A 13,262-nucleotide genomic window follows, 5' to 3' on the forward strand; every position below is an offset into this window, starting at 1 on the left:
TCCTAAGAGGAACCAAACTGGAAGTGGGCAAATTTGATTTTTTATGACTTCAAAAAACTTCACAATATAATTCACTCAAGATGAATGGTAGCTTCTATTATCATGCTACACTTTTCTACCTAAAAAAATTAATACTGTATTAAATACTATTTCTATACCTAATACTATTTCAGTATATAGACATGAAGCGTTCGCTATATAAGCTGTGGTGAACATTAACATATTAACTCTACTTGGCAATTACAATAAGGAGGTGGGAAATGAACAAGTATAACAGGAATATTTGATACCAGAGTTCAAAGTTCAAGTTCAAAACTTCCTAAATACAGTTCTCACAGTACTGAAAGATGCACTTGGTTGGAAACCAAGCTTCAAGTGTTCAGTTTCCCACTTAAACCATATAATTTTCTCCTGGGATGGTGAAAACTCTCTGGTTTGCTTCAATCCAGAATGATGAAATGTTTTTGAAAATAGACCACATTATTTTATAATTCAAACATGACAAAATGTTTCTAGGGGACAATTATTAGCCTGGTTAATTATTTTAACAATATCTTATGGCTGTATGAGTAAAAAATATGAGCTCTATGAAGTAATTAAGAAAACAATATACTAATAATGCCACTGTTATTTTGTACTTTAGGTAGTATTTTAAGGAATCTTCATATGCACGTGCTGATATATGTATGGAGAAAATACTAAATATTCACAAACTTTACACATTTTCACATATTATAGAAACAGTACCGCCTTTTATGTTTGCATTTGAATTAGCATCTCAGGTAGCTAATTCCAATAGTAGCAGGATAGAGCAATTAGCTTCTATGAAAAACAGTACGTTTATTCCTTTAATTAATACAAAACTTGTGACATTTTTCTCCTTGAAGCTGTATAATACAGCTAAGCCCATCTCACATCACACCAATTACATTCCTTTTCTTAACCATGTAGTGGCAGTCACTGAACTTTTTTCCTAAGTACATCCACTCTGTCTCAGTATTTCCATATTGAAGTGTCTTTAACTTATTCAAGTCTTAAACTGACAACATTGGCACTCCTCTGTAACACTACTGACAACACCGGCACCCCTCTGTAACACTAAACAGTTATTTTTGAAGTACATATGTAAATGGATATGCATATAAATATTCCCTAAACTATCAATTGGTAGTCCAAAATGGCATTGGACTCCCTAGAATACAAATTAAAATGAGAAAATATATTAATATACTTCATACAGTTCTTACGTAAAACAAACCAACACTAGAAAAAATGCACTTAAATAGTGAAATAAGGTTACTTCAATTTTAGAAAGAAACAAATATATTATTCAGATAGCTAATCAAATGCAACTTCTGATGTTATATAAGGGGTGAAATAAAGGTAGAAAATTAATGTAATGTCTTCAATACAACTAAATGTGCTTCACCTCTGCTAGGAAGAGCTAAAAGCTTCCTCCACCATAGACAGTCCCCTCCCCACCTTTTTTGTATTTTTTTTCCTCCTTCCATATTTAGACTTTCAATTCATTCAGTCACATTTCTTAACCTGAAAGTAGAGCTGCCTTATCAAAAGATGTTGTTCTGTACACAACAACGTTGCTACCAGTATAAAACAAGACAACAAAGGGATGAAAAACTCGGGTTTTTAATGCTTCTCAAAAAGTGGTTAGAAATGGATTGCTAAGGGTATTTGTGATTGTAGTTGTAAAGGATGAAATCAGACGCTGTATACGGATTCACTCTAATGTTCCCGGGGATTCAACAGCTGTCACAGGTTCTGCGGATCAAACAACTGCTAAAACCCAAACCAATTTCAACCAGGTTCCTGCTATTTATAAAATTAGCTAAAGTCTCCTAGAAACATACAGATTCTCTAAACAAGTTCAGTCTCTCATGTCACATGTGGCATTTGGGGAGTTTTGCAAAAAGCAGTTTGGCATAAAGTTTTGGAACAAGACTACAACCGTTACTATTTTAAAGAATACTTTTACTATTGAAGCATATGCTATAATGTTGGCAATCTCGTCTAGTGTTTCTAGTTCCCTGCATCTATCCCAGTAGGGTTTGGGAACATGGGAATAAAGCAAGCTGAACAGAGAATAAAAAACGTCATCTTCCACTTCCCAAGAATACATGGTACCCTGCTCAGAAAGAACATCTGGTTTTCAGACATTTGGGGGGAAAAAAAAAATGCAGAGAGAACAAAAAGGGCCACAAAATAATTTCCTTGTTGTTTAGCCCATGAAAACGTCACTTTAAAATATCCTTACTAGGCATTCAATAATATATTTAAAAATATTTCTTAAGGTCTGTAAGACATTTATGACTTCAGGACATTTTTCTTTTTCAGGAAGAGAAATTCTAAGGGGAAGAATGACTCTGAGGAATCAACCTAGAACATGTATTTACAACAGGCAAGCACAGATTAACAGCCATTCATATAGATTAATTTTCTCAAACAGAAGATATGATGGCCATACCATCGGTTCATACGCTAATTCTGGAACTGCCATTCAGTAACGTAGTGAATGCTAGATTTCCAATTCTAAGTCTCACTAAAAATGGGTAAAATAATATTCCGAATATCAGTATCTGGTAAACAATTTCTGCAGTTAGTAGGCTGTAATTAGAAGACAAGATAAAATAGGAAGGGAGGTGGCTTGTGGAGCAACGAATGGATGGCATGAGCCTGGCACTAACACAGTTGATGATTTCTACCTATTACCTCATATAGGGATACACTGAACATGGGGAGAAGTTGTTCATTCTATTTACCTGTCACGTCTCTTCATTGTGATACTATAAACATATTAAATTCCGTATTTTGGAAGACAATGGGTTAGATTTTGGGACTCGTTAAAAAATTCTTTGTGGAAAGGACTCAATAAAATTTCTCTTTTAAAATGCCATTTCTGGAATTATTCCATGAAGATAATGCCTGACTATGAATATACTATTTGCTGTCCTAAACTGGTTTATTTACTGACCTGCATTGGTTTAGAAACTTTGACAATCACACATATTTACTTGTTGAAAAAGCATGGAAACTGAACTCAGCTTTCTTCCTCCTCTATGTGCTGAGGCTGCATCTTCTGACTAGAACAGCATCTTTTACCTCTGCCTTATGTCTTTCATAAATACGGTCACGTCAAAGCCTGATGTGAACACTGGAGCATACCATTCTACTGCATGAAACTAACACTCTTCTTTCCATTCTTTACTTGATGCCAGATTGACTAATAAGAAAGCTAATATTTTCTTCCTAATTGTTTGCATACTATTCAATGATTTGTAAACCAAATTTCCAAGCAGGAAATGAAAGTGCACTAAATCTATCGAAGTCAAAGCTTTTGGCCTAAGAATTTACAAGGTCTTTAAGGGTATAAAAGAGAAGTTTATGCCTCTCCCTTCCATGTACTCACAAATACTGAGTGAACTAGAAATTGATTAGAGTGTAATAATACCTGCTCCAACTATTAAAAGTGCACAAATAAAAAGGATAGTTTTATTATTTTGGGCAAATGTGAAAAATATCCAAACACATGCAGAAAGCTAAAGTGTAAAATCATTTTGAATGCTAAAAATCCAAGGTATAAATATCGAAATGAGAAAAGGGCTTTTGAAGCACAGTTGTATTTTTCAGGCCAAGATCTACTGTGAGCTAACCATTCACACATACACAATTTGGAAGCCATTGGACACTGGAAGGATTCTAAGTTGTGCTGTCTAACATTCAGCAGCAACAACCCAACGGAAAGAAGGGATCTGTAAACCAATTACGCAAAGACATATACATAACCAATACCTAATTTCAGAACATTACCAGCAGACTGGAATAGCTGCAAACACAGCATGAGCCAAATGCAGCATCAAGACAGCAACTGGTAAGTGTTAATGCATTGAGTGAGGTGGATATGCTTTGCGACCAGCAGGAAGAAAAAAAAAAACAGTAATGCAACATATGAGAGCACATTATAGTAAAAGAGATGTGTTTAAGAAAACTTCAGGTCAGTACTCACTGGGTGGCTGTATCCCAATGCATTGCTATCTGAGCAATAGCATAAACAATATTTCACTATTTAATATAGCCAAAAACGGAACTGAAGTGACAATTGTGGCAGAATTGAGCAGGACTTGTACCTGGAAAGGCCAGGGCACCTAACTAGTGGAAGAAGCAAATGATGGAGGAAAAAGCCATCAGCATTTTGTTTTTCACTTGATTTGGAATTAGGAATAACAATTTTTTATGCAACACATTTCTGTAAATACAAATTTGATTTATATTTAAAAATGACAATGCTATTAAAAACTCTATCAATTTATTAATATGTTAATAATGAGCCAGGATGCCAATTCCTCTGAATTTGAAAAACAGAGTATCTACCCATAACGTGATGACTCGGGTCCAATACCTTCACCACTGTATCAAAAATAGCTGGAAGCAACATTGATTTCACACCTAAAAGGGACACAGAATGATGTTCTCAGCCCTTGTTCCTATGTGGTACGTTGACTTTCAGAATTTACTTGATACAGTGACTTATAAATTATACAATTGCATTTAGCAATGTTTTTGATGCACTTGCTATTTGCAAGCCACTCTGCATATACTACCAAAAAGGAAAAAAACCTAAAATGTGTTTCTTTAAAAATCAGACTTCCATTTGATAGGCTAACATACACACAAATTGGATGTTGAGCATACCCTCCTTTCTGAAACAGGAGGCTATAAATCCTTCTAGATGCTAATAAGTACTCCTATGGGGTTAAGACCCAATCTATTATGTTCCAGTCCCCAATTTCAGTGTATATATAAAGTCATCCATTCTAATATGAGGAAAAGGAAAAAATACTCCTCAGGACTGTTCTGCCTACAAACAGACAGTAAATGAGCCACCATTTCTATACTGCTTTGTGCATTTTCCACAACAGGTGCTTTACACATTCACCACTACAATCCATTCCACTAAAAATAACTAACTTTCAGGAACTATGTATCATTTAAGTTATAGTCAAAATATTGTTTCATGGAGATGACTGCACATTAGTCTCAAGTATGTTCCCATAGCCTACTGCTAATCTTTAAAAATCAGACAAAAGTTTGTTTCTTTACCAACTGAAATGTAAACTCAGCAAACGAAAAGTAAACAGAGCATACGCTTCGAAGGGAACTAGGAAGTTGGAAAACTGAATAAATAGATGACTACTAGAATCATTTTTCTTCCTAACTGTATTTAAAATAGACTTGAAATGATTAAGGAATACAATTTTTCTAAAAAAGGTTAATGTGATATTCATGGTCATCAGTTAAGCATATTTGCTTTGTAAGTTTTCCAATTCGGAAGTGCTCCTAAAATATATTAAATTGAAAGGTTAGCAGTTCATGGGAAATTCCTTAATTTTTCATTTGTGGATCTATGCAAGGTTCTCTTCATTGCACTGGCTTTCCTTCCTTTCTTCCTTCATCCCTCCTTCCTTCATTTCAAAGGGTATCCCATGCAACAAGTGGTAATGTTTTCTTTTGAATTTTTAGATCTAAATCTTACTGAATCAAAAGTTCCTGTTGGAAGTGCTAGAACTACTCCTCCTGCCCCATTTTACAAGTGTTCATTTAGGTTTGGAAACAGTGCACAATGAGTCAGTGCAAAGTCATTCTCTCATCTACCTCAGCACAAAACATTACCAAAACGTGTAACATTTCAGGAGAAAGAATTCAGTGACACAAAAACTGGAACTCAAACACACACATGAAGAGTGATACCATCTAAGCAGCCCTACTCTCAACTACTTCATATATAAGAACTGAACCTCCCCCTCTGAAAGAAAACAGATGGATGAGAAGTCTTTTCCCAAAAGGAAATAATTTGCTTATTTGCTTAGGGGCATATACAGTTACATTTCATGGTCTCTATCAGCCAACCATGAACAATGTCCTTAGATGATCATTGTGAAAGCTGTATATAATGGGATGAATGTTATTGTACTCCAGTCTTGATGAAAGTCAATCATGTGACCTTAGATTCCACGGTAATGGCTTTCTCTTCCTAGCTCCACATTTTTAGTTACTGTACTAGGCTAAAAAAACCAATCTGTATAGCTGGATCCCCATTTCAAGGCCTCTTTATAATTGTGTGGCAGAGCCTCAGATCACACTCCATTCTTCTAATACTACCTGAAAGACCCCAAAATCCTGAGTACCTAGAGTCCTACCTGACTCTGGAAGATGGAGTGATGATCCTGTATCACCAACCCTAAAATCAGAAAATCCAAGTCAGGCTCACTAAAATCCTGAAGACTTTGGTACAGTCTCTTGACTCTTTGATTTAGGATGTAATAATGTATGTTGTAATCACAGTGTTCCCAGTCTACTGCATTAGAATATGATTTGGCTGCTCTAACATCTATTACTGGATTTCTTATGGCACAATGATCTATGAGTCTTAACCTTCTAGCTCTGCAGATTAGTCCTACCTGCCTACCACAGACATGTGCACCTCAATTCTTCCCACTCAACCTTTTTGCTCTTTCTGTGTATCTCTGCTCTTCTTGGAAGTCCAGAGTTCTCCAAGACACTTTGTAGGCCTGAAAGAATGTCAGGGTAGTGGCAAAACCAGAATTAGTTCTTTATCTCTTGGATTGGAGAGGGCATACTTGGCTTCTTCACAACCTTTTCTTCTTCCCCAAACCTTGTGCAAGACATGAAAAAGAACATGTCCTGTAGAAAGCTGGTATAGCAACTGAGGTGCTTGTTTCTCCACTATTTAAAAATCCTTTTAGTACAGTTGAAGTACAGACCATCAAAAACTAAGAGGAGACAGAGAGATCTGATTTTTCCTTGCAGCTATCACAGTGGGCTGATCATTCCAACAACGTGGGAAATGGGAAAATAAAAGGAGACAGAAGTGTTTCTCCTGAGCAAAGCCAAAAATCATATGATGGCCAAAATTTCTCAGGATAGCTACCTCCACTTAAAGCCAAAACTACTTTTCTAATGAAAAAATAGAGAAATAGAAATACAGAGACTTCATAAATGACAGGGCTCCAGATTTGTTATGTTTAGAGAAAATACAGCCACCATGACTTTGGGTGTATTGATGTAATGAATTTGTTCAATTAAAAACAAATATGCCACCATGCACTGTTGCATAACATATAAAGTCTATTTTACTACAACAAAAAGTTTAGACAAAAATCTAGAAGTTATTTGGATAAATGCTGGTGTGAAAAATCACTTACATGAATGAAAAAAAGCACATTTCCTCACAGAAAACTTCCCAAACAAACAATAAACAAAGAAACTGCCCAGAAGTGCTTGTTCATAGAGATACACACACACCTGTAGTAGGAACAAATTCCTCCAAAAGTAAAGTTTGAGTAGACCCACAAAGGGCAGAATAAGGTTTCACAGTTATGCTCTGTGATCTTGCAAAGCTAGAATAGGGTAGATACTTCATAGAAATATTTTATTTTGAGGTGCCCCCTGACATCTATAAGACCATTATTCTAAAGAGACTTGGCCTTTCTGCTAGGAAACTTATTTGGACAAAGTAACCTTTATGAACTACTGCGTTATTCAAAACAATTTAAATTCATTTAGCAATAGGATTTCCACTATGACGCTTAAACCAACCAAATGCAGTGGATAATCTCCTATACAAAACATGGAAACATGAGAATACTCATCATAATGTTTTGATCCAGTATTTTCAGAGTAATTTCAGTACTCTTTGGGAGCCCACAGATCCCACAGGAAACACCCTGCTCTAACATTCATTTTAAAAAGGGTTCTCTTCCTGCAGAAATGAGCTCTTAAATTAACAGCTAATAGAAACATTTGAAGATTCACTGCTGATTTAGCCAGGTCAGAGCTATTGTCAAGAACAGAGCAGCATTTGTCTCCCTGCTCTTAATCAGCACACAGAAAATTTAAAACCTGCTTTAGCCCAGAAGTTATTTCTGCAGTTGCCTCATGCATCTATATTCTTCCTACTAGATATCCAGGATGTCTCAACCAGAACCAATTCCACTTACTCATGGAAACTAAAGACTCTGAAACCACACACTCTGTAAACATTTCCTGAAGTGGAATTCTTCAAAATCTGACTTTGATTTCTTCTCTGATGAAGACTTTTTCAAAATCTGATTACCTGCATTCACTAGTCATGGGAGCAAAAAAACAAAAGGAAGGGCATAGGTATTTTTCACTACCTTCCCAAAGTAGAAGAGTTCCTAAGGTAAAGGGTAAGTATAATTCATTTGGATTTACATAGGTTACTTCTGCAGAGACCAGAGTTGTTAACACACAGTTGTAATGGCTGAGTTTTTACACACGCATCTTATCTTCTCTCATGCTCATTGGCATTCTCTGTGGGTGTTCTGAGATTAAATGCTGTACCAAATAACACTCCCCCTTAGTCCAGTTCTGGTAAACACCACTGACCCAAATTCAGGATTTCCTACAGCAGTGTCAGTGTTTGCTCAGGTGTCCCTCTGTTGAACTTTGATCAAAAAGACTGTTTAGGAAGAGAAGTGAAAGTTCTTTCTTCTGAGGGGCAACACTATCAAGGATGCTGAAGAAAGGCCCTGAGAATATTTAGAACAGGTTACAGTGATCAAAGTTAGAAAAATAAAAAAACGTAATCCGAAACCATAAGTACAGTCCCAACACCGCAAAACAGGCACACTTCCCTTGAAAAGCAGTAATTTGTAAGTATTCAGATGTCTCAGACAGTATTTTCCTCTGCTTATCTGATTCTTCAAGTCCAGAAATGCTACAATGCTGTAACTGAAAATGGATAGCAGATTCTGTTGTGGCCTGTGTGCTCCAAGGCCTGGGAACAGGCTAAGGGAATTTTTGAAAAACTTACACAACTCTGAAGTGTCCCCAGGGTCAGTTTCAATCACTTGAAGTCACCAGACAGACACTCATTCCATGCTGTCTTTTCACTTTCAAAGTGTCTGAATTCAAACTTCCAGATCATGTGAGTTTGCATGTTGGCAGGTAGTATTCAGAAAGCAGCTATTAACCTGCTGTTGTTCTTCCTACTGTTTGCACTTGTTGCACAAACATTTTCTTGTTATATTTCACATAACAACAGATTGAAATGACTGACCATACAGTATTTGATCCAGAGCACCACCGCCTTATCTCTACACTGAAGTAATTTACAGCTGCCCCAACTTTCACTCTCTCTTTCCCCTACAATTAAAAAAAAAACACCTGTAACTTTAAAGTTGATTTTTAGAGGACGTTTACAATACTGTCTATTTATGCTAGCACAATCTCACAGAGCATGCAGGGATACTTAGTGTGTCAGATGAAAGCTCCCTTGTTTGTTTTTGTTGGCCTGAGGTCATTTCAAAGTTTTCTTATTCACTGAAAGGAAGGGAGGGCAGGGAGAGGCAAAAATGATGGCTGCTTGGTTTTAGTTGCTTATGAAGAAACTACATACTCACTTTTTCAGGGAAAATCTACCTTGTTGCAAATGCAGAGTCCATGACCACTAGGAGTAATAGCCACTCTTATTTTTGCAGTATGTGTTAAACTTGTATTGCTGAGCATCAACCAACTTTCTGGCCTCATACACACATAGTTGTAATTGAAAGAAAGAAAACACACTGGTACCAATTACTGTTCCTTGCTAACGTTTGCCCCCTCGCAACTATTCACACAAGTTTTTTCAGCTCTATTATCATACACATAAGGATCAGAGTTCTTAGGTAATACAAATGTTCATATATCCTTTCCAACTTCATTACACACGCATCTGCAGAACAAGCTGTAGTATTTTTGCTCAATACAGTCTACCTTAGAAATTAAAATATGGAAGATGTGAGGTGAAACTTCATTTCAGATGTTTCTAGATTCTATTTTCTTTCATCTAGAAATAACACTTCCAACTGAAGTGGGCGATACTGGATCAAAACATTATGATGAGTATTCTCATGTTTCCATGTTTTGTATAGGAGATTATCCACTGCATTTCAACTTGTGGTGTCTGCATGGTAGCCTCCAAAATATCTAACCGTAAATAATTATTTGGCTGGTGACCTGTCAGCTAAGTCGCAGGAAGAAAAACTACTGATATTTGATACTCTCTTCGATAAAATGTGCTTCAAACAAAATTGTTGTTTTAAGGAAGAAATTCTTTCTTAACTTCTTTCTACCTCCAATTTCTTGTAGTAAGATGAGGCTAATAATATTTCTGTACATACCAAATGAGTTTTGACAATCAAGATGTGAAGATGAAGACCATGCAAATAGAATAAAGCTTCTATTATTTTAGTAATGGGGGAAACCACTGACACACTGGTAGACTTTTGTTAAAATCAGGAATTGACTCAGCTGCCACTGTTTAAGGCTATTTCATGCAGCAGCAGTTACAAGAGAACTTAAGATCAATTACATACTTCAGTTCATTTTTCTAATTTTCACTTTAATCTGTAAGTATGATCTTCATCACAAACATGCTGTGCTGCATTTTGCTCCTTCATTAAAATCCACTTAAAATGTAGAAAGTTTTAGAATGGTTGCTATGGACAGATTTATTTATTTTAGAAAGTATGACTGAAAAACATTTCTTTCTCAGTCACAGATACAGCAGAATGGTCCATATTTAGAGTAATGCAAATATATTCTGGCAGACAGCAATAGATATCTAGGGTATTTAATTCAAAATGTTCTGAGACAGAAAAGAAAGGTGGATGATCTTTCATTCCACAGTTAAAAGGACAGTATTTATTGCTGTACTCAACATCAAATGTAAAAATCTGAGTGAAGTACCTAAGTATTAAAAAACAGCAGCCAACTTTCTTTGAGTAGGGTGATATGCAGGATTTGAGTAAAAGCTTTTGCTTGTTCAACCTCTGTGCTCAAGAAAAGCCTGAGATAACAATGAAGATTCTGTTGCATTCCACACACTACTTGTCCATAGTGACAGTAGGAAGACTGCTTTTTTTGAGGTTTCTAGGCCCAGTTACTCAGCTAATGACAAAACTGACTGCTGTTCTGCTTAATAATTGCCTGATGTTCTTCTGTTTAAGCATAAGGGTTCAGACTCCTGTAAATCATATACAGCTTGAAAGACTTAGAGCTGTATTTTTTTTTTTTCAAACTTAATCTGCACTGCTTTTGGCTCCACAGTCCATTTTCGTCTTTGTATTCTGAAGATTTCTTTCTCATGTCACCAAATTCACCATCAAGCTAGAAGTTTAAATCCACAGTATCAAGCACCATCTAGACAAATACACACACTATTTTAACAACTTGCTGACTAACCATGGGCAACGAATTCAAGTTTTTTCCTGTAGTTTTTGGCACATAGCTTCAACTGATAAAATAATAGATTGCCAACACAATTCATATTGCCACTGTAGCTGACATGTCTGCTCCACCTGAAATGCTCACCAACCTTTACTTTAGAAAGGGTGAGGTCAGACATGCAAAGTACGTATTTGAGGATGCTTAACTTTAACACACCCTTAGCTTCTATGTCTTTTAATCAAAAAAATTTCTAAGAAATTATTTGCCAAGCCTATGTTGCTTCCTTTTCCTGCCTTTTAGTTCCTAAGATACTAAGCACAGGCTGAAGTTTTCCACAGCCAAAGCGGAGTTCAATGAAGAAAGAGGAACCAAGCTGTATTGGAGGCACCAGATGTTGATGCCCAGTTAAACCCAGCAAACAGCCCTCAACATCCTAAAAGAAAGAGCATTAGAAATGGATTTCTACCTGGAAATGGTCACTGTAGACACAATTAGAAGGTGTAGTAACATTCTGGACAGGTACACTTGACTTGTATAATAGAATGATTATGTCCATTTGCATCAGACTGCTATCTATACAACAAGGTACTAACTTCAATGGTATAATTCAGAAAAATTGTGGATAAAATTTCAAAATTGCAATCAAAAAACTTGACTAGGAAAGACTGTTTGGGAAGAGAGTAAGGCAGAAAATGAACATTCAAAGGAGGATAAGGATTTTTCTGTTACCATGGAGTAGGGAAGAAAGAGACAGACACAATGAATTCAGGCCAGTTCTAGTATAGCATTTGCATCAGAATCTGAAAAAAAATATTCAATGCACAACATAGACTAATTAATTTAAAGGATTTTTAAATGTAAGTTTAAAGGTAAAGAAATACTGCTACATATAAACTTTCAATGTATTGTGGAGGTTGGTTTGTTTGTTTTTTATAACAAAAATTTCTTAATTTTTGTGTCACCCTTTCAAAGATTAGGCCAAAATTTTCCTTATGGAAATTCAACAGCTCAAGAAATTATGGCTTTAACTTTGTCATATGCTCTAGTACTTATTTTCAAGATTTATACCTAAAATATTCCTTCATTTGTAAGATATTAAGTACAGGAAAGTTCATTCCTAATAAGCATTAATAAATATACTAGTAAGTACCATTTAAAGTTTCAATAAATATTTTTAATCAGAAACAAGTGTTCCACAGAAATAAAAAAAAAGTAAGGAAAACAACTTACAATCTTCAACTAAAGAAATAGAAATTTTCTCCTCGGAAAATTTGGTCTAAGATTTTAAACCAAGAACTCATCTCAAAAGCATCATATATGTGTTTCACAGATTACAGTACATATCTGATAGAATAAATATAAGGAACTATCATAACAGTCCTGATATCTATTTTTAATCAAGAAAAAAAAGCTATGGTTATATATTAAAAATTGTGAAAGTACTGTCAGAGAGATTAAACTACTAACAGGCACCTACACATAACTATTTCCTTTCTATATCTCTCTTGCACTATGGAAATACAAGACAATACTTATCCCAATTACGGTGTTCTAAAGCATACCCTTCCCCCAGCCAATAAATGAAGCTAGAACTGAAAGACTTCACTAAAATTTATGAGATATCATTAAACCATTTGAACAACTCTGCCTTCAAGAGAAGGCTTAATTAAAAGGCTTGGTGACTACATTTTTATATTAAAGCCACATGAAACTCACATCGTATCAAGATCTGAACTTTGAATTTATGTGGTGTTTATCTGCCTGAGGTTACAAAAAATCACATCTAACTTACCTTGGCAAAAAAGACTGTAAGGTGTGTTTCACTGCCAAGTATCCAAATGGGAAATTTTGGAGATTTCAAATAGGAGCCAACCTAAAAAGGTACAACAAAATCAGAAACACAAAGCAAACCCAGAAAACGCAAGTAGTTAGTGATCAAGTTAATTCAGTTAGCAAAGTCTTAACTGCTCTGAAAACTAATATAAAACGTTCAATAA

General features: G+C 35.6%; 1 protein-coding gene across 2 annotated transcripts in view; it reads right to left on the minus strand.

The window, feature by feature from the left end:
- MINDY3 (MINDY lysine 48 deubiquitinase 3) overlaps positions 1 to 13,262 on the minus strand; it is a gene marked incomplete at both ends in the record, with an annotated part of 64,205 nt that overhangs the window by 25,076 nt on the left and 25,867 nt on the right. For both annotated transcript variants that reach the window (XM_081996401.1, XM_081996400.1), the window contains one exon: positions 13,058 to 13,138. In XM_081996401.1, the coding sequence (XP_081852527.1) occupies positions 13,058 to 13,138 (81 nt within the window). The remainder of the gene's footprint in view (positions 1 to 13,057; positions 13,139 to 13,262) is intronic.

Source organism: Phaethon aethereus, assembly GCF_964289735.1.
Source record: "Phaethon aethereus genome assembly, chromosome: 2".
Taxonomy (NCBI): domain Eukaryota; kingdom Metazoa; phylum Chordata; class Aves; order Phaethontiformes; family Phaethontidae; genus Phaethon; species Phaethon aethereus.